Source organism: Epinephelus fuscoguttatus, linkage group LG8 (genome assembly GCF_011397635.1).
Source record: "Epinephelus fuscoguttatus linkage group LG8, E.fuscoguttatus.final_Chr_v1".
Classification (NCBI taxonomy): Eukaryota; Metazoa; Chordata; class Actinopteri; order Perciformes; family Serranidae; genus Epinephelus; species Epinephelus fuscoguttatus.
In genome coordinates, this window is record NC_064759.1 from 21,047,267 (window position 1) to 21,074,201 (window position 26,935).

Here is a 26,935-nt window from a genome sequence, read left to right on the forward strand (position 1 = left end):
GATTTTTTTATTTTTTATTTTTTTGTCATAGTATTGTAAACGTAGTGTTACCTTTGGGTGAAGGCGGAGTTGATTCTTCTGACGTCTGGTGACACAGAGCCCACCTCTTCCTGTCGGTGTCAGAAAGGCAACTTCACCATATTTAGCTGGCTTACCGAAGCCCCGCAGAGTTGATCTGTCAACCAGACTGGAAACCCTGACACTTCTCGGCGGACACTGCCCGGTGTTGACAGCTTTATTCTAGCACCGGGACACAAACTACAGGAGGACGACGTCGCTGGGATATGGTGCTCGAGAGACGGGGCCGTGTCAACGGCTGTTTTTGACGCGATAAAAGTAGCCGTCGTCTGTCAGAATTCCAACTATCCAGCAGCCGAGCTAGCCTGTTAGCTAATTACTGTAGCTACACCGACGGTCGCTGTGCAGAAGACACGAATTTATGTCGTCTCTGTCCATGTTCATCTTTCAGTAGGAATTCATTTGGACTCCGTGACCCCGCTGTGATGATATCCTGACAGTTCCTCCCGTCCGTCCCTACCACTTTCCCAAAGCCTGGCTAGCGAGCTAACTTGGCTAACTAGCAGGTTTTCACTGCCACAGCGTCGCGTTGAGCAACCAGTAGCTTTCGCCGTGGCAGTGAAATCGGATTAGGTACGCTGACCGTGTGCGAGCGGCGGTGTGCGGGGACGGGGACGCTGAGGACCCCCGGTCGGCGACACGACCGTACCGTAGGGCCGCTGTAGACAGTCTGCAGGGAGAGGAGCTAGCAGAGACCAGGACACTCGGCCATTCAGCGCAGCAGAGGCTGTGCACTGCCGAAGGAGACACCGGATTGAACGGAGGAAGAGTCCCAAACCTTTGACTACTGTGATCCGGGAAGTGAACCGGGCAGAGACCTCATGAATGGAAATCGGAACTACAGGTAAATTATCCCCAAACGTTTCTTTACTAAGTTGTTGACTGTTTTACAGTGCATGTGTCAGTGAAAGTTACATTTCCAGAGGGTTGCATTAGCCAGTGAGATGAGACACCGGGATGATGGGGGATGTTACAGCTGTGACAGCCCTGCTGAAGCATGTAGGTGTCTCTCAGCCTCTGCTGTTATTTTGCCTAAACATGAGTCAAACTTGAAGTAATGAAAAACAGTCCCCGTCATGCCAGACTGAATTTAACTTCTTTGAACTCAAGTGTCACATATTTGGCTGTTGCAATAAATGCACCAGTCATTCCCCATGGGTACTGAGGAGTTAGCTTTCTGTCTCAGTCACTGTTAAGTCATTAGCATCATCAGCCAGGTGTGTGGGCTTCATTAAACTGGTGCTGATGTGAAGCCTGGTATTCCCCTGCATTATCAGGAATTCTCCCACACTAGTAAGATATTTCATGGTTTTAGTTTTCACCGTGCAGAATTAGATGTTGTGTTCAGCTTAAACCTAGCATGACTAGTCACCTGAGAGCTGGTCACAGTGGGTAAACTCTCTGTCCTTTCAAGACCCCAGACTAGCCTCAACATATTTAGCACTAACTTTCTCTCACAGCAACTACGGGGTAGGGTTTTAACCTATTTTGCCATGCTTATACAGGTTGTGCATAAAACATTTAGCCATTGCTGTTTTCCAATTCCTTGACAAAATCCTTAGTTGTTTTTGGAGCAAATAAGTAAATTTAACCTGCAGAGTTTATCTTGCAAACCTTGCTACTCAACATATTCATCTAAAGCAATAACCTCATGTAACCTTGCAAATTCCTGTCTCGCCCCACTGATTAAAATGGTCAACCAGAGGCCACGGCCAGTAAAACATCTCTTTCTCGGCCACAGTGGCAGTTAAACAGTCCGAACCGCCTGGCTTTGTCTCAGCTGTAACGGAAGCTTTCCACTTGTGTGACCATAAACTGAATGCCAGGTACTCTTGATCAGCCAGTGACACATGATACAGCAGTTGGTTCTTCACCCACCCCCTCCCTCTGAAGAGGAGATCCCTCTCTGCTGCCCACTGTCTCATTAGCGTCTCTGCTCCCCTCGCTTGGGAGATTTCTCAGTGTCTGTAGCATGAGGGAACAGGAGGTGTTTTCCCAGTAACCGAGCACCTATATTGAAGTTCAACAGACTAAAACAGTCATGTGTCAAGTGTTTGGGCAGGTGTGTGAGTACAGCTGGGCAATATATCGATATCGTGAGATGAGATCCGAGTATTGTAAGCGTTCTTATCCTGGTTTTAAAGGCTGCATTACAGTAAAGTGGTAACATTTTCTGAACTTACCAGACTGTTGCAGCTGTTTCATTATTTGTCTTTATCTACTTAGATTACTTATCTAAAATCTTAGAGTGTAAATATTGTTAGAAAGCACCAGTTGTCAACCCACAACATCGATATCAAGGTATTTGGTCAAAAACATCATGATATTTAATTTTCTCAAAATCACCCAGCCTTAGCTTAAAGTGTACTCTGAACTAGATTCAATTTGGTGTGCTCTCACAGGTGAAATGACAAGTTTGCGACCAAAAAGTAGTGCCAGATTTTAAGGGTGGAAATCACCAGAGCCCTCACGATACCATGCTGTTCTATAGAATATTACTGTGATTTTCAACGTTATGCAATATGCTGAGTACTGTGATTAAAAAAAATTACGATATATTGCGATTTATTACCTTTTTTCAACTGAAAATGAATACACCAAAAGTTGTTTTATCTAATAATAAGATGAAGTTTTCAGTATGTTCATCTCATTTCAACCATATTTATTGCAGCAAAATGTATCTAATGGGCTGAAAAAGTAATTGATTTTATTATTTTAGTAGGCTCCCAAAAGTTTACTTTGTATTTGCAATATTTATATATATATATATATATATATATATATATATATATATATATATATATATATATATATATATATATATATAGTTTTAAAAAAAAAAAAGATACTCGGTATCAGTATATCGATACAATATTGCCAAGGGACGTATTGGATTTCCCCTCACCTCTACCAGATTTGACTTAGCTCCTCCAAGCATGAAAAGGATGTCCTGGACTAAATTTTGGAATAGCTTTGTTAGCCGACCCATTAGCACTGTTTGCTGCAACTGTTCAACAATGCTATGTGAGTAGGTTCAACCAAATATTTAAATTTTCTGCTTATAATTACAGTACTCTAGTCTTTTTCAACTATAACTTTAAAGCTCTTCAATTAGCATTAATGCCATAAAAGCAGACCTGGGGACTCGGCATGATTGTGTTGGTGTTTGTTTTGCAGCACAGTATTCCACATCAGTGGATGAGAACACATTAGATGCAATTTCATGTAGAGTACACAGTTAGCCAGTCTTACATTAAGTCTATTGAGCAGTGTGGTTGATGCTTTCACTTTGGAAGACATTAGTGCATTATTACAGTCAGACAGAAACATGTTTTACTGTGTTACATTGTGGCTTTTCCCTGCAGGGTTTTGATACTATGTGTGTTGGTTCACAATCACCTATCACTAACCACCATAGGCTAACCATTGAGTCCTATGGCCTGGTTGAATGATTAAAAGGGGGCCCTCCATCACTCCGTCAGTCAGCGGCCCAGAGAATAGCGTGAGAAAATGCAAATTGATCGCGCAGCCCACTTAGAAACTGACAGTCACTCGTCTCCCCTGTAGTAGTTCAAGCTGCAGCACATGTGGCATGGAAACCACGGCTCTGGAGAGCTTAGCACTGGGGATATAATGAGTGCAAGGCTTTTGAGCCTAAAGCAAATCAAATCCATTTTGATGTGCTAACCCCGCGGCATGCCGACAAACAGCTTGTGCCTTGGTATTGCTGTGATGTTACATTATGGCCAAGTTGCAGCGGCAGAACTGGTCAGAAATGTCCAATTATTGGCTTAACTCTGTTAACGTTACTGGAGGGCTTGTGGAGAATTTGAGAGAGAAATAATCTCTTGCATATAATTTTTGATTTGTGTACGGAATGCAGTGACTAAAATGTCAACTTATTCTTTTCATATCGTTGCCCTTATCAAGGTGTTCCTCTCCCAGCTAACTGAGTAGTATGGTTGGGCAACCTGTGACCATCAATTGTACAAAAGTCTAGTTTTTGTCTATAAAAGAAATCCTGTTTGCTAGTGGCAACAACTGCACACATTATCGTGCATATTGAGAGATGCAGCTTACTGGAAGACAATAAGATGGCAGATAACGTACAGCTGGAGGGCCTCCTCCATCCTCCACCTGTCACACTTCACTTTGTAACCAGGTGGGATTTGAGTTGGCTGGAGATGACTCAGCTTGGGATTAGTATAATTTTGCAGTCCATTAACATTTAAGAGGAATGGTGTTAGTTTCATTGAGGATAATGTCTCTGTTTTTGAGGACATTTTTCTCTCGTCTGTTTGTTTGTTACTCGTGTTCTTCAGCCCTTCTCTCCCCTCATTTCCTCCCTCCCCTCTTTCTCACACTCCCGTGTTTCCCGCTCTTTTTTTGATTCACAGACAGCTACCGCCACCACCCCCCTCCTCGTCCTTGGTTACTGCCTCAATTTTCCTCTCTGTGCCTCAGTGGGAAACTCTGTCCTCCCTGTCATTCTCCTTGTAGGTTGGCTCTCTGTGGATTTTGTACAGACAGTGGGGTCGGCTTTGTGGTAGGGCTTAGTACTTGATTTGCAGTCTCTCCCCATAATGCTCAGTTCATTCAAGCAGCCCGCTGATAATAGACAACCCCCATCCTCAACCCCAGCCAACCATAAGGCTAACCATTGGCATATTGTTGTAGGTTTCTATGGAGAATTCGGTTTGCTGTTTCTCTTTAGGCTCATTGTATTAAAGAGACTTGCCCTTGCCTTTATTGAACTGGTAAAAAAATAATATAGAGCTGCAGCATTTAGTCAATTAACCAATTAGTAGATTGGCAGTTCTTTTGATAATTGTATAATTTTTTAAATATTTTTTTTTAATCAAAAAAAGCCAAACATTTATTGGTTTCTTTCTAATTAAAGGTGAGAATTAGATGCTTTTCTTTGTCATACATGATAATAAATTCAGTAGCTTTAGATTCTGGGACTGCTGGTTCAAAACATACTTTTGAAGATGTCACCTTGAGCTCTGGGAAATTACTCAACTCATTTTTCTTTCTTTTTTTCTGATATTTTATTGATGAAATGATTCAGCAGGAAACAAATAGGCAGATTAACTCATAATGAAAATAATCTACTTCCTAGAGTTTTTTTTTTTATTTTTCCATCAGGTCATATAACTAAGAACTGGCCAATATTGTCAATGATATTCTATAAATCTAAAATATTAAGGACCAGAATCTACTGCTGATAAAATACTCATCTCGATGTGAGATCATCTTAAGTATCCTGGTTCTTGTGGTTGTTTTTTTTCCACAAAATTAATGCTGTGAGTGATATTTAGTATCATAAGTTGAACAACAAAGGCAGTCTTTCTTCAAGTATTTTATTGTGTATGATTCTTAGAATTAAAGCATCACTGTTTTTGTACTGTCATGGGTGGGTAAAGTAAGAGGTTGTCCCAATTGTCGTCCTCATTCAGAGAACAGGAGTGAACAGGAGTCTTATATTTTAATCCCATGGCCCTGTGTGCAATAGTAGATCTGATGCATTTCCCATGTTCCCTAGCAAGTCTTAATCATGTGTTGACGTAGTACACAGAGGCTGGCTGACACATGCTGTTGTCAGAGTGTGGGGCTGACGGCGAACTCCTACAAGTGGGCAGGGTAGACATAGGGATAAGTCAAGGGATGGAGTGTGGGTGTGTGGGAGAAGGGGGGGATACAGAAGAGGGGGTGGAGGAAGGCTGGAGGTTGTGATGTGTCACAGAGATTAGACGCCAGAGCAGCCAGACCACACTTCTTTTCCACCTCCTCCTCCTCCTGCTTTTCCCCTTCCTGAGATCTGTTTTTTGGGGGAACTGCAAGGGGGAGGTAGTGGACAGGAAGAGAGGGACTTGGAAGTGGAAGTCTGTGTGTTTTGTCGGGGTGGGTCTTGCTGGAGGAAAGACAGAAGTCTGTCTGTTTATCAGTGGCAGATGGAAAGACTTCAAGTATCTCTTTATTATCCAATGCAGTCTTGAAATGAAGATTGTTAAAATAGAGATCAAAAGCAACTCAAATTTCTTACATTTAAAGGGACAATCAGTAATTTTCTTCCACATAAATTAAAGGTACATTTGTACATAATTGAAGAGTTTGGCGTAAATGCTTTTCAGCTGATTGTAATTAAAAATGCAGGCCTGTTTTTTACCCCTGTGTTTAGGAGACAAAGTTCAAACAACAACAAACAAAAACCAGAGGGAAATATTTAAAAGGCTAGTGATTGTCTTCCTTTTATCAGCCTGCCAAACCATTAATCACACATTATGAGTGTTTGTCTTATTGATACAAAAGAAGTGCGCTTTGCCACGCAGTGACTGCACTACTTGATTTTATCGAATCCATCAAATTTTAAGTTAGAGTTACTTCCGTGAAGATTTAATTTGTTTCACACAGCTCTCTCTCTGTCTGTCTCCAATCAGATTGTAGATCCTTTTAGTATGCTTTTAGTACACAGTTGGTAGATACTTTGAAAGATTAACTGAAGAATCAAAATGAACTATTTTTGTGGCAGGTTTTTTTTTGTTGTGAAAAATAGCCCCAATGAAATCTGTATGCTATCAGGGGTGCGGACTGTCCAGAGAAACAGGGACCTTGTCTTAAAAGTTATGAGCATGACAAATGAAAAGTTGACTAAACTGTGCAAGTGGTTGCAAGATTTGCTTAGCGTACCAGCCAAAAAAACAGTTGTAACCTATTGGGCAGCTGATTGATTTTGATTTTGGAATCCACGAGCCACAGTGGCAGGTGGACGTAAAAGTTTACTTCCAACACTGCAGCAGATACCTCAAAACCTCTGCAAATAAATCTTGCTTATTTTCTTTTTGAGCAAACTGATACAACTAAGATATTCTCCTTAAGACGTTGACACGACAGTTGATATAATCAGAGTATTACCTTGTTTTGGTTCTGATTAATTTATTAGACTGCATGTTAGCTCTCAGTTTGACAGAGCAGTCATCCTGCCCAAGTCAACATAAAAAGTCAACAGCCCCTGGCCCCTGTCCACTGTTCCACTCAGGCCGGACTAGCAAACCTGTGAGGACAGAAGGCTCCATTTAACCTGCCTGAGTAGAATCTCCTGGTCAGTTTAACAGAGCTACTACGTGTGTGTGTATTTGTGTGTGTACCCATCCATCCCTGACATCTGTCAGTAAGACTGTTGGGCCCTCCGTAATGCCACTGAGTCAGAGCTGCTTCTCACTACAGTTGATTCTTAACCCCCTCCAAATCCCCCCACCCGCTTCATCCCTGTTCTCTGAAAATATTTCTCTGTGGTGTACTCTCCCTCGCTCGCTTCATTCTCACATATGCACTTTATCACTCAGCCTCAAGTTCGTCCTGAGGGGGATTTCAGCATTTTTGCATGTTGTTGTGACTGACCAGGCCCCTCGTCAGCTTGTCAGTATGTGGCTGCCTGCTGGTGTTTACCTGTGGCAGAGAGTCGCATTGGCTCCCATGGGTGCCACATGAAACACTCTTGAGGTTGATCAGGGAAACAAGAGGGCGGAGTCTGACCATGTGTGACGTGCGTCAATCCTTCCTCGCCAGCTATCAGTCTTTCTGCGTACGTCTGTGCATGTGTGTGTTCATTTCTAGGTCCTGCCTGCTGTGACTGACGCCATTGTGCCTCGCCACTGAGCACTCGCCCTGCTCCTACAGCTCAGGCCTCCGTGGATTAGAAACACAACAGCTGTATTGTGTGTGCGTATGAGTGTGTTGGTGTGTGGGCCCGTATGTGTGTGGACATGTGCACTCGTTAGCAGCGTGAACGTTTGTGTACTGGGGGGATGTGGCTGAGAGGGGTTGCAGGCCCTGGATGGCAGCCGAGCTTCTCACTATCCAGTTTTTCTGGCTCTCGGCCCACTGTGTACAGTGTGACTGTGTTGTGTTGCAGAGCTGCAGAGTGGAACAAGTTCACATTGCTAAGATGTTTCTGCAAAATATTTTTAAGCTACAGGAGGCATCACAATTATTGGGGTGTTATATAATACTTATCTGATTTATTTATTCCATGTGCAGTGTTGTGGTGTAGCACTGGTGCTTCACATACTGAATGGTATCACTCAGCTTTGTTTACACTTAATTAGGGCTGTATGATATGGGAATAAAAATAATTTTGAGATCATTTTCACCAATATTGCAATATGAGTTTACTTAAAAAAATTAAAGTAAGATGATGTGCTTTTTGCTTGGGTCTGTACCAAACAAGCATGAAACCCTTACATCTGGAATATGATTTGTTGGTCGCAGCATCTCTCTAGCACCACAGTGCTTCATTTATAATGGTATGCACTCGTCCATATTGTATTTTGGTAATATTTGACTAATTGCAATACTACAAAATATTCACTAAATGCAACCCTTGTGCTCACCATGTTACTGGCTGTGCATAGCATAGATTTGCATTGAAATTTTCATCCATTTAGTCCTGAAATGACTGATGAAGAATGGATAAATCTCAGAGAAGAGACTCAGACTTTCAAACTTACTCGTGTTAGTATTAAATGCACATTTATACCAGAGCTGCACCTGGATTAAATTGAACAAAATGCTTATACTAAGCCTTAACAAGCTGACAGACTGGGTCACAGTGGCACTGAAAAAGCATCTCTAACCTCAAATATGTCGTGTACGTTAGAAGTTTGACTACAGAAGACTCCAGCAACTCTTCTCCTCACCAGTTTACTTGTGTAAAACTGATCCACCAACAAAAATGGTGGTACATATCCAAAAGTAGGTTTGCCAGTGAACTGCACAAGCGACACACAAATTCAGCTCAGTGCACAAGCAGAAAACTGAAGCTGTGTGTTCAGCAAAAAAAGTTGGCAGAAATATGAGTGTTTGGAGCATATTGGACATGCTGCTGGACAGCGGGAAGGTGGATTATGTTGCAGGGCTCGTAGGAGTAGTTTGCAAAGTTTCTGTGGATGTTTCGATACCGTATTTCGAAACCATGTTACTATTGGAGTACAGTATGTGGCATTAAGTCAAGCTGACCTGTTTTTGCAAGAGGAAACTACCTACATTTTGAAACCACCACCTTTCGAACCCACAGGGGTTTAAGCGTATTAAAATAAAGATCTTACTATTAAGTTTGTAGAATATTGGCAGCATTAAAATATTTTATTTTAGTACATTTAATATCTGCTTTACTTGAAAGTACAATCATTTGTATCCGCATACATATTGAAATACAATTGCGTGTCTTCATCAAACAAACGCTTGTATGATGACAAGCCAACACCAGAACTAGAATGAGTGGCTTGCTGCAGTAAAGGTTAACAAGGATGCTTCACGTTGAAGAAGTGTTTGCCCTCCTTTGTCGAGTCTCACCCTCTGAATTTACAGGCTCAGGAAATGAAAACCATACCCATAGACAGGGAGAGGATTACATCTACTCTCTTCTGTTTGTTAAAGCATGTCCTTCCTGTAATTATCTGGGAGCACACATTCAGTGCGGCATTTTTCAACTCAATAGGAGGAGGTTTCCTTGAACCCTTACTCTCACTGTGCAAAAAGTCAATACGTCTTTGATGTGCCCGCATAGATTTGCGGTTGAATTTTCACTTTTTGTCATCACTGACTATAACGCGTCACCCAAGGACAGCTGATGTCATTGCGTCCCTGCCATGTTCTTGATTAGTAGCCTTGCAGAATATGGATGTTTCTGTACATTCATTCAAGCGCCTTTTATTGTGTGTCAGAGGTTACACAACTTCCCACACAGCGAACAAACCCCGAGCATGGCCATTTTGACTTAGTCATAACGTAATAACACTGCTTACATGTCTCAAACATTCTGTTTTCAGTAATTACAACACAAACTGCCTTTGAATCCCTTTTATTGCTGGTGGCAGTAAGTATTGGACAGGCAGACTCAAATTTGTACAAGCTTGAGACTGAAGTACTCCTCTCTCCCAGTTAAACCTCCCTCTCTGACCCACCCGCTCCTGCCTGTGGACAAGCACGTTTGTTGTGTCTGTTTGTGGAGCGAACAGAGACACACAGTTTCCAAGAAGGGCAGATAAGAGGGAGGTATCTAATGTGATGCTGAGTGATCAGGGTCAGGTTGGCTAGTCAGAAAGTGCTGCACAACACATCTGTGACATGCTTGGCTGATTTTCAATATCACCGCGTGTTGCCTGCTGTGTGTGTGATATTGTAAGGTCTTGTCTGTGTCCACAGGTTAGTCTGTGTGATCAGGTCTGGTCTATGAGATTAACTTGTGTCAGGAATGATTTGTTTGAACACTTTTGTTCAAATACTTCAGGGTGTAATTTTATCTTGTGTTTATGTGCAATAGTATAGCTACAAATTTCTGTAAGTCTGTGTGTGGGTGTCATACCGAAACTAAACCAGCTAGCTGTGTGCGTTTTAAATGTGTCCTCGCAAGTCATGTGTGGTGTGTTTTTTGTTTGCTACAAGTTTCCTTTTTTCCTCACTGTAAGACCCTGCCATAGCTACTGTAGTTTATCCACTGCCGAATCCAGGACTCAAGGATGCTCTGCTGCGAGTTTCTCCGCCCGTGGTGGCTCTGTGACTCATGCTGTATGGAAGCCAGCTCTGAGAGGCAGATGAAAGCCGGAAAACACCAACCCTGCCCGCTTTCTAATCCCGCCACTCCCTGCTATCCTCCTCCTGCTGCTCCGACTTCACCAGGACCATCAGGGAAAAAAAAAGTGCTCTCAGTAACGAAAGACCCTCTTGAAGTTTGAATTGAGGGCTTCTTGAGCGAGCTCTGGGGGACTGAATTAGGACAGATCACAATCCGTGGTAGACAAGTTTATTTCTGTAGCCTTAATGAAGATTTACCAGAATATCTGTCTTCCTTCTTTTTGTCACTCTGTGTGTGTGAAATTAGGCTTAGCTCACAAGTTTCATCGAAGGCCCCATGTGCATTACCATCACAAAAGTTTGTGTGCACTTGGTTTAGTAGGAGAGGGACAGCCGTGGCAGGAATTCCAGACTTCCCTCTCTTTTTCATCATTTTATCCCAGCAGGCTTTTTCAAACACAAGGCCTTTACCCTTCATCAACCCCGTTCGCCTCCTCTCCGCAGCCCACCAAAGGAGAAACAGAAAAAGAGAGCGGGGCAGAAAATACACACTTCCCAAGCCCGACTGTAAACAAACAGCGTTGCTCATGTTGTCTGCTGTTACCTCACAGAGGGTTTCTGTTCTGTTGTGGGGACGGTTTTTTATGAACTTCCCCTCAGCAGGGCCCTCAACCCCAACATCACCCACACATGTGAGCTTATGAGTCAAATCGGTGATGAATCACGCTCAGCCATGAGTCTCATTTATCAATGACACATTTGGGGCAGTTTTTAAGTAGAGACCAGAGAGTGCCAGGCCCACGGCTGTGAGCACAGAACGAAAGAGTTGAATCAAACTGAGAAAAAAGATAATAGCTGTGGGGTTTTAAGGGGGCACAAACAAAGTAATACTTGAGAGGCAGTGATAGCTATTGCACAACAATAGCGAAACGTACAATAACATCATCCAAACATTGTATTAGCACGTCAGCAAAACCATTTGTAGTGTCAGGTGTGATGTGTAAGGCAAGCCGCAGCAGAGCCAAAAATAGCACTGACATGAGTGTGGCACATGAAGTTAAACAGAACTCACTGTTTCTAGATCAAAGTGATTCATGTCCAAGACATCTCATGGTCTTTTTGTGAGTGCGTGTGTGTGTACGTGAAGTGCAGTAATACCACTTTTTAGAACAAACGTGAGAACTGTATAACCCAGTCTAACACATTTTCTGATGTAAGCGGCATTACACAGTTAACAATAGTAAATGTTGCCTTGTCTTGTAGAACAATTCCAATAGCAAGTGTGCAGCAGTATATTTTTTAGGTTAATCATTATGCATTGATTTGTGCCTGCTGGTCCTCTTGTCAAAAAAAATTATCAGTACATTTTCCATCACAGTATTTAAAGTTAACATATTCTGAGATGTGAGTCTGTCATATTGGAGGGCCACAGTTTTTACTTCCTTCACAGTAAAATTTAATTACGTCAGTTGAAATCCTCTCTGACATTATTCAGCTCTTGTATTTTCTGAATTGTGACAGTGTTTATGGTGTTATTATTAAGGCAGAATTTCTGTATCACCACACTGTAAGCATTTGTCTTTTATTATAAATTTCATTTTATTGCCATTAAACTGCTTAGTTTGCCAATCAGTGTACTTCCTAATTCAGATGCTCCATATATGGTATGTGTTTTCAGTGTGTGCCGGCCCGTGTTATGTCCATGAGCTTTAAAAGTTGGTGCGCTATGAAATGCTCATCCACATGTCATGCAGGCGCCTGTTCTTCATCTTGAAACTGGTTTTAATTCCTGATACATCTTGATTATTTCTGTGCTTTCGTCAGTGTTCTCAATCCAAGTGTGACATAATGGTTTAATAGAGAGTTTAGTGAATGTGTTTGTGTTGTATAATGTTTCAAATGTTGAAGTGAGATGTGTTTATTTTGGTTTGTTTCTCCTATTTGGAAATTCACTGGCACTTGCTACCTTGTTATAGTGTGTGTGTGTTGTTTTTTTACTAAGCAGTGCCAACAAGCCACTGAAGGGGTAGTTGAAAGACAGAGGAATAATACAGTACCTTAAAAAAATCAGCCAGCTTCATTTAGTTCTAACTTCTGTACAATTTCATAGTTAAATGTAATTTTGTTTTGGCAAATCTACCTCAAAGTATGGTATTAAATTGTTGTGACAAAGTTATCAACTGAAGAAGGATATTAAATTATTAATATTACGCTTAAGTTAAAAAGTAATGCGTGTTAAATAAACAAACTGATAGACTGTTACAGCATCTGTAATCAGCCAGTATTGGTCTGAGCTTTACATATTGTTCAATATAACATGACCTGCTCACTGTGTGCATACATTCAGCCTCGTGAATGACCTCAATCTGATCTCCACTGACTTGGGGCGGCAGTGGCTCAGTCCATAGGGACTTGGGATGGGAACCGGAGGGTCGTCTGTTCAAGTCCCTGTTCGGACCAAAATATGGAGCGTGGACTGGTAGCTGGAGAGGTGCCAGTTCACTTCCTGGGCACTGCCGAGGTGCCCCTGAGCAAGGCACCAAAGCCCCCAACTGCTCAGAGCGCCTGTCATGGGCAGCCCACTCTGACATCTCTCCACTTAGTGCATGTATAGGTCCAGTTTGTGCATGTGTGTGTTCGAACCTTTGTGTAATTGACAACAGAGTATAAAATTGAATTTCCCCTCTGGGATTAATAAAGTATATAAAATTAAATTAAAAAAATTAAATTACCTTCTATCCCCTCCTTGTTCTCCTCCCAGGAGCCGTTGGGGCCCAGTCCCTGTTCGCCATGCCTCGGCGGCCTGGCTATGGCACCATGGGGAAGCCCATCAAGCTGCTGGCCAACTGCTTCCAGGTGGAGATCCCCAAGATGGATGTCTACCTCTACGAGGTGGACATCAAGCCTGACAAGTGTCCCCGGCGAGTCAACAGGTAGGCTGGACCCCTCCGATCAGTATCTTTAAAAGTTGTTCTACACCTTATCTCAGTGATAACACAGTGTTTCCATATAGACAAAAGGTATTTAACTGATATGTTGCTGTGTGAAATAACACAGGAGTCTTGCCAAAAGATAAATACCTTTTGATAGAATATTTTGCTTATTGATACTTGTTGATTTGACAGGTTAAATGCTGTTTATGAAGTCTTAAACGTAAACATTTTACTACCCACAGTATAACAGAAACTCGCTGTGTGTTTGTCGTGCAGGGAGGTGGTTGACTCAATGGTGCAGCATTTTAAGGTGACAATCTTCGGGGATCGCAGGCCAGTCTATGATGGAAAGAGGAGCCTGTACACAGCCAACCCACTGCCTGTGGCCCCTGCAGGGGTATGCTGGAGAAAAGACTCACAGACATGACATGAATAAACAAAACTTGAATCCTACCCTTACTAAATTCACTCTCTTTCGATCTAATCTTCGTTGTCCTTTCTCAACCCCTCTTCTTTCTTTCTTTCTCTCCGAAGGTGGACCTGGACGTCACTCTGCCAGGTGAGGGAGGGAAAGATCGACCCTTCAAGGTGTCCATTAAGTTTGTGTCTTTGGTCAGCTGGCACATGCTCCATGAGGTGCTGACTGGCCGCAGCATGCCTGATCCCCTGGAGCTGGACAAACCTATCAGCACCAACCCTGTGCACGCAGTGGATGTGGTGCTGCGACACCTGCCCTCCATGAAGTGAGCTGCTTTGGCCTGTTTGGTTTTTTTTTTTTTTTTTTGGTCATAAAGGTTTAGACATCTTGGTTCACCATTTATTGTGATTATTAGATAACTGGGAGATAATGTGACTGATCTTTAAAAGTCTCTAAGAGCAGATCCAGTCAAGAGGGAATAGCCCATTTATCCTTTGCTAATCTCCCCACTGTCATTTTCAGTCAGTGAACATACAGTCAAAAGATAGACAACACATTGTAAAAAAACAATCCCCCTGATACTCATTGTAAATACTATATATTTGTTTTGTCACAGCGGCACCAATATCAGCACTCTGATCCCAACGGAAATCAAACACAGCTTATATGTGCTCTCACAGAGCGCTATACTTGACCTCATACTGTCTTCCACTCGATATCACTTTCCCAAGCCCCAGCAAGAGCATAGTCGAACACAATATCACCGGTGCTTTAATGAAAATTTTCTTCAAAGCCTTATTAAAAAGCAGTTACATTGACACCTTTCATTTAGCCCTGTTCGCAGCCACCAGGGGCCTGTTATTGCACTGCAATGGCATCGTGACACATTGTCAGCCCAGGATTCACCAAGAAAAATGGAGCCCATGTACGATTATTAATGTGTCTCCCGGGCAGAGTAATAAGAGCTGAATGGGTCCAGATAGTGTCACCACCCTCTCATTTCACTGATGTAGTCTGAGGCCGTGTGGAAGAGCAGCTGAACGTGACGCTGGTTAAACACTTATTGACCTACATTCACAATTCAGGATGTTTGAACTTATCTTACATTACCTGTCATCTCCTGTGCCCTTTTCTACTCATGCCAGGTTCTTCAAATTTTCATTTTATCTTTGTTTCACGACCTCTGATTGTCTTAACCTCCCTTTTATCTTTTACTCCTTTAATCTCTTTGCACTTTTCTTACATTTGCTACTTTTTTCCATCTAGGTACACTCCGGTGGGTCGATCCTTCTTCTCAGCTCCAGAGGGCTATGACCATCCCCTGGGAGGTGGGAGGGAGGTTTGGTTCGGCTTTCATCAATCTGTGCGGCCTGCCATGTGGAAGATGATGCTTAACATTGATGGTGAGAACCAAATTCCACCTTGCATTTATTTTGCTGTGATGGCACCTCAGAGTTACAATAAGACCAGAAGCTGTTTGCTGCCTCAGACACAGTAAGAGCTCTGTTTCCTAATACAGCTGTGCGTATTCCAAAATATTGAAATATGTACAAGATTCAGAATATTTTCGTTGTAATTCAAGATGTACCGTCTTGTACAGTCATACAGAAATTGTCGTCTCCGCTCCTCTTTCACAGCTGGGTGAATGAGATTTTAATAATTAAACAGATGGATTAGAATGACATGGATCGGCCATGATAAAAGCTATTTTTAAGATTTGTGCCAGATCAATTTACCTAAAGTGATGCTATGTTTGGGGAAATTTAATAGCTGTGTTTAACATAAATCTAATGTAACAACATAAAACTATTTAATTTGAGCTGACTGTTGTCTGCAGGATACTCTCAAGGGTGCTTTTTTTATCGTCAGGGCGGCTGAAGCGCTGGGGTACCCAATAACTTTTTTATGAAGCAGCAGACCTTTCGTGGGCTTGAGAGTGAAACTATTAGATAAGCTTGGGCAGTATCCAGAAAGTTGTGGTGAAAGATGTTAGGTCATATGGCTAATCAATTAAATATCTGTCCCTCCAGGATTTTGAGGGCTGTTTCTGGGATTGTTATATCCTGAAATGCCCTATTTCACAGCTGCTTTTTCTCAAAAATTGTGATGAATGTTGTGATGTTTGCAGGAGCATGTTATTATGACCATTCAGTGTTTCCCACAGAACTACAATCTATTTGTAATGTTAGCTTTATGATGCTAACAGTTAGCCCTGTCACTGTGTATGTTATTGTCCCTGTCAAAGAGCACCGGTCCTTCAGCAGTAGTCTCATGATAAACAGAGACTGCAATGCAGTTTGGATTTGTTCTACAATAAAATATGGTTTCACCTGTTTTATATAGTCAAATTTGCAGTACAGTTGCAGTGATTGGACAAAATTGCAAGGTCGTGCAGAATTCACAGGGGTTGACTGAATTTTTTTCCAACAACAAAAGCGGTTTCTCAGCCACCAACATCTGCACATCATCTTCCTCCAGCCCACTGATGTGTCTGTATTCGCCACAGCAACAAGTGTTATGAGTTCCTCCAGGAGGAATCTACGGACAAAGGGCACTTATTTCCTATTTATTTATTATTCTATAGGCTATAAGTATTTAAACCCAGCAAGACTTGTCTTAGTTGGCTTATTGCATAATAGACACAGCACCGTGGGCTTGACAATGACATGCATGCTACGATTACTACAATTACTTATCACCGGCAGCTCAGCTTTTACTTTTTCTGTTGTTGTTTTTTTTACACAAATACCGACATATACCGCTTACCCCAGTGAAATCTAAGGAAGCTATAAAAAAAAAAGATAGGTACTGTCCAAGCCAAATGTTAGATATATGTGCTTTTTATTTTGGTTATTTCTCAATCAAATCAAAACTCTACTTGGTGCTTGGACTAACTGTGAAGGCTGTTAAATAAGTTTAGCATTACATGGCGATGACATTGCTCCTTCTCTGACATCACATATTATTTAGTTGTCAACCAGTAAGTTAGAACAGAGCCAATTCTGCTGGCTCAGACCCAGTTTGGGGGAAACGAATGGATAGGTTCAAGATGTAGTTCAGTAATTGGCTGTAGCACTGGTCCATTGTCAGTAAAAAGACTCTGTTTGATGAGCTGGCATCGGAGCTTCAGTCTGTTATTATTTGTGGAAAATAAGAGGCAGAAAGGGTGATGGAGAATGTGTTTTGCCATATGCACACTGCAGGAGGTTGCTGGAGACCAAGTCTCTGCTGACAAGAGAGAAAGTGTGTGAGTGAGAGTGTTAGAGGAACTTGGAGGAAGGTGGGTTTTTGGTTGGAAGGGAACTGACTAGTCAGTTGCTGTGGAGACAGAGGGCAGCTAGTATGTGTGTGTGTGTGTGTGCGTGTGTGTGAGTGCACGTGTGTGTTTGTGTGTGTGGTCGTGCCTGCATGAGTGAGACTGGTGGGTGTTGCCTGGGTCAGGAGGGTAGCAGCGTGGAGCATTTCCTTGAGACAGCTTTTGTTTTGCTCCAAGTGTTTGAAGCCTCTGTCTCTATTTGAATCTTTCCCTCTCTGCTTCTCCCTTTGTCTCATTTTCCCGCCCTCTCATCCTTCGAAAATCAATTGGTCGTCTCAAATCTCTTTTCTGCTGTTCAACAACAAACTAGAACTCCGAGCGTTTTCAAAGCATTTGTTTTCTAACTCTACTGCATGACATTGTGTGCTGGAAAAACAAAATATTAAGCCTATTTTAATACATGTGCATGAACAAACACTGCTTCCCACAAAATCCCATATATCACATAATTGCAATTACAGAGAAAATGGGACCTTTCAATTTTATATCTGCAAGAATGACTCATAAATACTTCCAAACACATAGAAATTAAATCACAATGCGTGGGGAGGACAAAGGGAAGTGACGTCTTTCATGCACGCCAGAGGTGTAAGGGAGTGTGTACACAATGCAGTCATCTGCCTCGTGAATGTGCGCCAGCAGTGCTGTCATCAAACACACAGCTGAGCCTTCCTAAACACTACAACTTCCTCATCTCTCTCTGTCCATTTTTGGATTTATTTCGATCGTACCTGTTGTTGTTTTACCGAGGATTTCTCTCTGATGTTGTGTGTCTGGCTCTGCCTTTTAATATTTAATCTCTCAGTGCCTCACTCTTTCCCATTTATTAAGAGAAAGTATTATCAGAACAAAAGGACCCTGCCTTTGACAGTGGGAGGATCTCCACACAGATTTGTACTGCATAAATAGCACTTCCTGTGTTTCATGAGTGTTTGTTTGTTGAGTGAAAATTTTAAAGAAGGTACAGACTGTATGGTGCAAAAATGAAGCGGATATGGCTGCTGTCATCGTGCACTGGTGATGTCATTGGAGCCAGAATCTGTGTCGTAATGATCTCTGTTCCTGCCCATACACCTGTCTGTGTCCAATCGTGACCAGTGCCATTGGTTGCAGACACACTGATTGACACACACAGGTGTAAATCATGATGCCTTCCCCTCTGTGTTTACTTTTTTTTTTTTTTTTTCTTTTAGTTTGGCTCATGTCCCATCAGCTAACATGGAGGGAGCAGGGTTTATGGGATATACTGTAGCCAGCCACCAGGGGATGATTGATTGAGATGTTTTGGCTTCTCTCTTAGGGAGCTGTCATGTCGTCCATCTTTATATACAGCTTATGGTTTTGAACATATGGGCCTCTGACAGAGTTATAGGAGTTGTTAGGACAGCTAATAATGTCAGTTGACAGAGTTTTTGAACTGCATAAAAGTTTTACATATCTGTTCAGACAGACATTAAACACACCATCCAGTTTAAACAATGATTTTACATTACATTACAACAATGATTCTGCATAACAGATTCATGTTGTCTTTTTTTTTTTTTTTGGTCTTAAATGACTCATGTCCTTGCCTTATCTTGCAGTGTCTGCCACCGCCTTCTACAAGGCTCAGCCAGTCATCCAGTTCATGTGTGAAGTGCTGGACATCCACAACATCGACGAGCAGCCTCGCCCTCTCACAGACTCGCACCGGGTCAAATTCACCAAAGAAATCAAAGGTACAGACGGGGCTGTAAAGTGTGCCTGCGTGTGAGAAGGAGAATTAAATCAGATGAATAAAAGTGCATTATGTGTGTGTGTGTGGGAGAGAGAGTGAGGATTTGAGCAGGAGCAGGGAGAGCGCATGTCGCAGCCATTCACACACACAGACACTTTCTTAGTGCTACTCCAACACTTTCTATTATTCACCAGGTTTGAAGGTGGAGGTGACGCACTGTGGAACCATGCGGAGGAAGTACCGCGTCTGCAACGTGACCCGTCGGCCTGCCAGCCATCAAACGTGAGTCAGCCGCCGGGCGGGCGAGGGAACAGGAGACTCTGGGCGGAGTGTGTGGATGGGATGGGGGCGGGGGAGCACAGAGCACAGAGGATGCGATCACCAGTTCACCAAACAAACCAGATAATAGCTGACTCATCTTACAACCATGTGGTCAGCATTAGTCATTCATTAGTAAGGTAGCCGTAATGTGTGTGGCTGCTGATCTTCAGTGTTTCCAGAGTCTTAATAAGAGTTAAATACCTCACTGTGTGTTACCCTTTAAATGGTGTTACATCACCATATTGCCTTGAAAAAGGATGCTCCATGTCTGTGGCAATGTGCCATCTAGCAATATGCTGTTAGAATAATAACTGCAAAGTTAATCATGTTTAAATAGTGATTTGAGAGGTTTGATAATAGATGGCTACAAACTTTTAAGTTGCTATTAATGCATGCTATGGCAATAATTTTATAAACAGTAATTGACTCACAGTCATTTGCCAGTTTAATAGGTACACCTTGTTAAATCTAATGCAGTGTAATACAGCAGTAACAATAAATCCTACCTTCATGAAGGTTCTAATGTTCAGTCATGATTATAAAGCTCAATAAACACTTCCACAAAACGGCTGCAACAAAAAATGAGCATTAAAACCTTCATGACGACAAGTTTTATTGGAGGGCTGTTGTATTAGAGTGCATTATTTTTTATAAACTGGCCAATGAGTGTATTTATCAGTCTGTCACTATTTGTTTACATTAAAGGGAAAATGTGTGCGGATGTCAGTCAGTGTTTATTGAAGCAATAAATTCCTCAGTGCATGATATATTGGAGAAAGCTGAATTCCTTTGCTTGCTGAGCTGTGTGGGCAGTGCCTACATGTACCAGGATGCATTGCATGCAAGCTTTGAAACATACTGGTTATGTTTTCCAGTTTATATTTGGGATCTCGAAGGTCTCCAGCTCAACTCTGTCCCTGTGAGGAGCAAAACTTTAATGCAGAGTATCACACATGGACTCTTAGGGTTGTCGTTGGCGACAGAATCCAACAAAAAGTGCCCAGGCTGAAATTCAGTGCAGCAGAATAATTCAGTTTCTGTGTGCATCAGTGGGCAATATGAGCAAAGGTATCACCAGTCAGTGTTTGCTCTGTGCAGCTCAGGTTCTGGAGAGTCCCTGCTGGCCGTATCTTCTTGCCTGGCCAGTACAGCCTTGGCTTCTCTCTGTTGCATTTCTTTAGCCAGATGCCGGCTCAAATAAAATCATCTGAATGTCTTATTCAGCCAAACATTGTAAAATGTATCCTTGTTCATAACATCCTCTGCATTCATAATTTGGGATGCCATTTTTTGCTGTTGAAAACATAGCTAGTTTGCAACACAGATGAAGAGGTATCTAGGGCACACCCCCTACCCAGAGGTGAAATCCAACCTGTAGTTCTTGCTGCATCCCAATACATCACTGTCATGTCAAATTTTAATGTTGGATGCAGCTGCACAATCAGCTTCCTCTGTCAATATGGCATGTACTGAGGAATTTATTGCTTCAATCAACTACATTTACCACTGACAATGATCGGACATCCACACAAAAGGTGGCAAATTTTCCATTTAAGTCATTCAGTCGTCCAGTAGAGATTTCATGTCTATGATGGCCTATTCTGTACAGAGAAATACGACCTATTCTGTCCTTATCCCATACATAGGGGCTACTTTGTTTCTGCTCTTCTGTCACTGGTAGAAATGTGGAAACTGGCCAAAACTATTCCTGTGCCACTAATTACAAATCCTATATTCTTGTTTCAACCATATTTTTATGACCCCAATCTGACTCAGAGATGTAATATCTCCACCACACAGTGAACACTTAGAAGTACATTGAAGTTGAAGTTCTAGGTCAGATAAGAGATGCTTGACAATATAATACCTTTGCATTTATAGCAAAACTGTCTGCATCACTGCTTTTCTTACATGTTTTTTTTTTATTTTAAACATAAAAATAAATCAGTCTATTTCAGTTACCCTCAGTCGGTGTCTAGTTTTTGGCTTTTGACATGAGATGCTCTTTTCTCTGCAGGTTCCCGCTACAGTTGGAAAACGGTCAGACTGTAGAGCGCACTGTAGCCCAGTACTTCAGGGAGAAGTACAACCTGCAGCTTAAGTACCCACATTTGCCCTGTCTACAAGTGGGCCAGGAGCAAAAGCACACCTACCTGCCCCTGGAGGTGAGGGAAAACAAGTTGTTGTCCTGTTTTTTTTCAGTTTCAACGTAACTCCAAATATGATAAAATGTACAGTGTATTGTCCACTGGGCAGCCCCCAGATGAGCCTGTGCATCAGCTGTATGAATAAGAAGGACAGCTGCATATAAAGCTCAAGTGCGCCAAGACCATCTTTTGCCAAATGAATAATAACTGAAATGATTAAACTTCTTTCTTTGTTTTCTTGCAGGTGTGTAACATTGTAGCTGGTCAACGGTGCATCAAGAAGCTGACAGATAATCAGACCTCCACTATGATCAAAGCCACAGCTCGCTCTGCACCCGACAGGCAGGAGGAGATCAGCAGGCTGGTGAGTTGGATCAGGATCTCTTCGATCACTCTGGAAAAGCCTGTTTGAATACTGAGATGATATCGACTATGTTTACATGCACACTAATACTCCACTATTGGTACAAATTTGACAATAATTTGAATTATATACGGGTTCCAAATAAGGCCTTTTTGCAAGTTTTGCATTCTCTGATTGAGACTTGGGATACGTTGGTATTATTCAGGTTTTAGGAGCATTCTTTGGACATTGTACAGTGTAGTCAGAATGTTTTTACCATGGTTTGTGACACACGGCCTCTTGTGTGTTTACAGTCAGCTCTTGTCATGGATGTTTGGTACACAAACTAACTCGCCAACAGTTTGCAAGACTGGATTAGACATGCATGCCCTTAAGAAGAGCCCACATTTTGGTCGGAAGGAGAAACACACTGACTTTTAAACATTACGAAAGACTTGAATATCAACATGTTTTTGGATATGCGAACATATCACAGTGCTGACCTTTTCAAGATGGCTGTTAAAGAATGAGAGAGGGAGGTTGTGTTCGCACGTACAAACAAGACAGCAGACATTGAAAAGCTTTGAAAAAAAAACAACATCAAAATGGCGCACGCGGCTGTGCCACTTTCCTTATTATGATGTGATTAATGACATGTTAGGGCACTTTAATTGCTGTATGCACAGCAGTACTAATTAAATATTTATTTTCATTATCCAGCTTAGCAGGAATATAGAGTGTAGATGTCAAATATTCCCTCAACATTAATAATGATAATACTAATAATAACAATGAGCAGACACATGCCAAGGTAGTATGGTTAAAATTGTTATCATTAAGTCATGTGTTTTCTTACTGATGGGAAAAATGGAGTTACAGACTTTTTTTTTTTTTAAAAAAAAAAAAGGGGTGAAGTCCGCACACAGTTGTAACTCCTCAAATGTTTATTATGTAAGATCAACGTTTTGATCACGTGGATGTTTGTCAGGATAAATGGAGTTACAGACCACAAAAACAAGGAGTGTTCGTGCATCATACACTGTCTGCGTTGCTAAGCTTATCAGGACTTGGTTGCCATGCTGCTCATCTTGATATCAAATTGCTTGTTTTGTAATCACCTCTCCCAGATTCTCATTTTATAATGTTAACAGAGGCATGTCTGCGTGCTCGTTCATTGCATTTGGCAATTACAAGGCGGGCCTAACTAGGGTCAACAAAATACCAGAGTCGTAATGGCTTTAGCGTGTGTGAGCCTACTACAGCCTCTGCAACGTATTGTTTATGGAAAGACTGACAGACTGTACACTGCCTCTGGTCACCATCAGATAAGCCATGCGCGTTTAGTACCTGCTGTTACCTTATTAAACCAAGTCTCCCTATCTTTTCACTCAGAAGCAAAATGACTAGACTTGCTTATAGGAAATCGTTGTAGACAGCAGCGTTTTTCATTTAGATGCAGAATTGCTGAAGACTGACGGAGCAGTGTGGGTGGAATAGCAGAGGTTGAGAGACAGGAAAGGACAAAACAAGCAGATAAGCTGTGTCTGTCAGAACCACATAATTAATTCTATCATAAATTTAGATGTCACGCCAGCTGGGCTGATCATGTACTGTGTGCTTGCAGTCATTTTGGATTAAGGTTCTGGCACCTGACATTTTGTAGCATGTCACCAGTTTACCATAACATTTCCTCTGCACTAACTGATAGCTTGGAAAACTAATACTCATACCTACCAGCAAGTACAGAAAAGCAATGCTTCATTACTGTTACAAGCATAGGAGCACGGTCTATCTAAAACAGGGGTGTCAAACATACGGCCTGCGGGCCAGAACCGACCCTCCAAAGGGTCTAATCCGTCCCACTGAATGACTAGACAAAGAGGTGCCAGGCTGTATGTGGCCCATGAATTAACATGAGTTTCTGATCTAAAACAACTTGGTATTCAACACAGTTTCGTAGACGTCACGTTTTGTGGTATAATGCCCACTGAACTCTTGCTGCACTTTGGATTTGGTCTTAAGAGGAATTAGAGCTGTGTCACAATACATTCATTTTGTCCGACTGTACAACATATAAGAAATAACTGTCGACAGTGGTAATTCACAACAAGTTTTTTCTAAATTTAGCTGCTGCTCTTAAAGCAGTAGTTCAGTTTTTGGGGAAATATGGTTGTTTGATGTGTGGTTGAAAGTTAGATGAGAAGAGGAAATCAGTATTGACTGATGGAAATGAAACTGCTGTTGCTCTTCTCATCTAACTCTTAGCAAGAAAGCAAATGAGCTTATTTCCCAAAATGTCAAACTATTCCTTTAACCAAAACAAGCCACAGTGAGTGAGCAAGTATTGGAAACTTTTAGTTAGTACAACACATGGCTGTATATTATAAGCTTTCAATACTACACTGGTCTTTACTCATGCTTAGCGGGTGCATTACACTTTCTTGTTGTCAGTCAGGGTTGTAAAAATTTCATCAATCCATAATTACTTATCATTAATTTTAATTTTTAATGATAATAAGACACATTTGTTGACATTCATTTTTTATTTATTCATGTTCATTTTTAATATGCTATGTAGTATGTACTGTTTGCATATACAGAACAAGCTTGTAGATTATGTTTGTATAAGGGTATGGAAAGAAAATATGAACCGAGGCAGTGACCGTTTGGTCATTCATGTCAACCATATGAAGCAGATTTGTTTCTCCAGTGACAGAAAAAGCATTTTGCAGTGGTATTTAGCTATAGAGCCTACTAATTACTAATTGCATCATGATATTTTTTATCAAATATCTTTGTTTTTTGCAACACTATATGAGCAACCAGTGTTTGGAAACAAATGTGCACGCTCATAGCACTAGTGGGCAAAAGCATCATTCTCATCACACAAAATATGGCACTTGCAAAGCAGTGGGTGGTCATGGCGAGCTGTCATGCTGGACGGATCGATAGAAATAGGCGTTCAACAAGGGATGATCGATCCACACTCTAAGAACATGTAGTTGCTTATTGCAAAACACAGGCAAATCCAATGACAATACTATTTGAACCTAGTCCGTATTGTTGCACAAGAACATGGAGGTAGATAACAGCTGTGAAAACTAAGAGGTGGACACTGAGATGAGATGATCTTATTTATAGTACACATTTCACTTCAGGTAAGTACTGTCAGCTAACAAATCAATCATAATTGACAAACATAAACGTAATCCTTTTCTTTAGAGCCACAGTGTGTAGGAATTTCTCCCATCTAACATTGAAATCATATATTGTATTCAAACAGATGGCGCACTCTAGCGCCTCACTGTTTCAAACACGTATTGCAACAACTGTAGCCGATGTGTACCAAAAAGCTATTATAACATTGATGAAACCATGTCATCCGATACTACACGGAGTACTCATTCAGGCTCCTACACAGACACACGCAACGCGAGTTGACAATGTGTTTACAACATAGGACTGTTGGGGCGGATGTAAATTGAAACAAACCAATTACGTCTTGTCCTTTGACAACTGACAAGTGGCTCAACCTCACACACCTCATCCCTCTCCTCGCATTACTGCGCCGCTAACAGCTGTTAGTGGCCAGCGGCACTACTGCCTCATAACAAAGTCCCACTCTTTGAGTTTAATGCAGGATCATGTATTATGCAGCATCACGGGAGATGGAATCCTCGTCGCCAAGAAAGTGCAAAAGGGAATCAAAAAGGCAGCGTGACCGGCGAATTAAAAAAACAAGGGTCAGCATTGGGGTTACCTTTCCCAGGTGGAGAGAGCTACTGAAGGAGAAAGGTAATACAATCACAGGCCAGCGCTAACAGCAGCTAATAGCCAACAGCGGCGCAGTGATGCGAGGAGAGGGACAAGGCTGTTAGCGACTGGCCGCTAACAGCGGCTAACAGCCAACAGCGGTGCTGGCCTGTGATTGCATTACCATTCTCCCTCAGCAGCTCTCTCTACCTGGGAAAGGCTACCCCGATGTGGGCCTTCGTTTTATTTCGCCGGTCACGCTGCCTTTTCTATTCCCTTTAGCGCTTTCTTGGCGACGAGGATTCCGTCTCCCATGATGCTGCATATACATGATCCTGCATTATGCTCAAAGAGTGGGACTTTGTTTCAGATTTGCCAGGGTAGTAGCAAAGCGCCTCTTGCTCCTCTCCTTCGGCTCCTCAGTCACGCCGTGTTGGCCTGGCTCTCAACGAAAATGCCGAAGGCGGTGCTGTATGTCCCTTGCTGGCGGATGTATTCTCAAGATGGCAAAACGTAATGGAACCCCACAGACAACTTACCCGCATAATGTACAAACAAATCCGAAATTCTCCTTTTAGGAGAATAAGTCAGATTATTGGTGGAGGTAATAGTACACCAGTGATGACATATTTATGAATGCAGACATCAATTTTTGCCAATAAACAACTGAAAATGTTACACAATGTCTCTTTAAAGTGAAAATTTAAGATGTCCTTATCTATAACATTAGTCAGTGTTATTGAGTCATGTTGGTTGCAGATGTGTTTAACTAGTTAACTTTGCCAGAAAGATGTCTAGTAATTTATGTAGTGCCTCGCTTTAATCACAATCAAGAGACTTAGCTGGCTAGTTTGTGCATGCTAATGTTAAACATGATTAAAGGGAGCCATTACATAAATTACTGGACAGCTTTCTGGCAGTGTTAGCTAGCTAAACATGTCTGCAACCAACATACTCAACAACAGTGACTGACATTATAGATAAGGACATCTAAAACTTTGCACTTTAAAGAAATGTTCACCTTTTTGTAGGTTAATTAAGATTCATTTGTTAGCTGATGTTACTTGCATGTAGTGTGTACCACAAAAAATTTGATTGTCCAGTTCTTCTGTTCACAGCTGTTATCCACCTGTGTCTCCTTTGATGATGATGTCAAAGAAAGGTCAAAGACAGGGCTAGGCAACAGCTAATTAATATGCAGGACAGGGTGTGAATTATTGCTCTAAACTGTCAGAATGACGGACAGCCTTCAGAGTTTTCCATCATTGTTAAAAACATTCAGTCAATGACGGAAAATATTTGTTCAACACGACCTCTGCTCCTGTTGGCATTAA

The 26,935-nt window shown here is 41.8% G+C and overlaps 1 protein-coding gene across 2 annotated transcripts in view; it reads left to right on the plus strand.

Moving 5' to 3' along the window:
- The first annotated feature begins 122 nt into the window (after nt 1-122).
- The window catches only part of LOC125892540 (protein argonaute-3), a 42,191-nt gene continuing 15,378 nt past the window's right edge, over nt 123-26,935 (plus strand). For both annotated transcript variants that reach the window (XM_049582522.1, XM_049582523.1), the window contains exons 1-9: nt 123-922; nt 13,415-13,586; nt 13,863-13,983; nt 14,121-14,329; nt 15,271-15,407; nt 18,904-19,038; nt 19,232-19,319; nt 21,376-21,523; nt 21,750-21,869. In XM_049582522.1, coding sequence (XP_049438479.1) covers nt 904-922; nt 13,415-13,586; nt 13,863-13,983; nt 14,121-14,329; nt 15,271-15,407; nt 18,904-19,038; nt 19,232-19,319; nt 21,376-21,523; nt 21,750-21,869 — 1,149 coding nt within the window. In that variant the 5' untranslated portion in view covers nt 123-903. The remainder of the gene's footprint in view (nt 923-13,414; nt 13,587-13,862; nt 13,984-14,120; nt 14,330-15,270; nt 15,408-18,903; nt 19,039-19,231; nt 19,320-21,375; nt 21,524-21,749; nt 21,870-26,935) is intronic.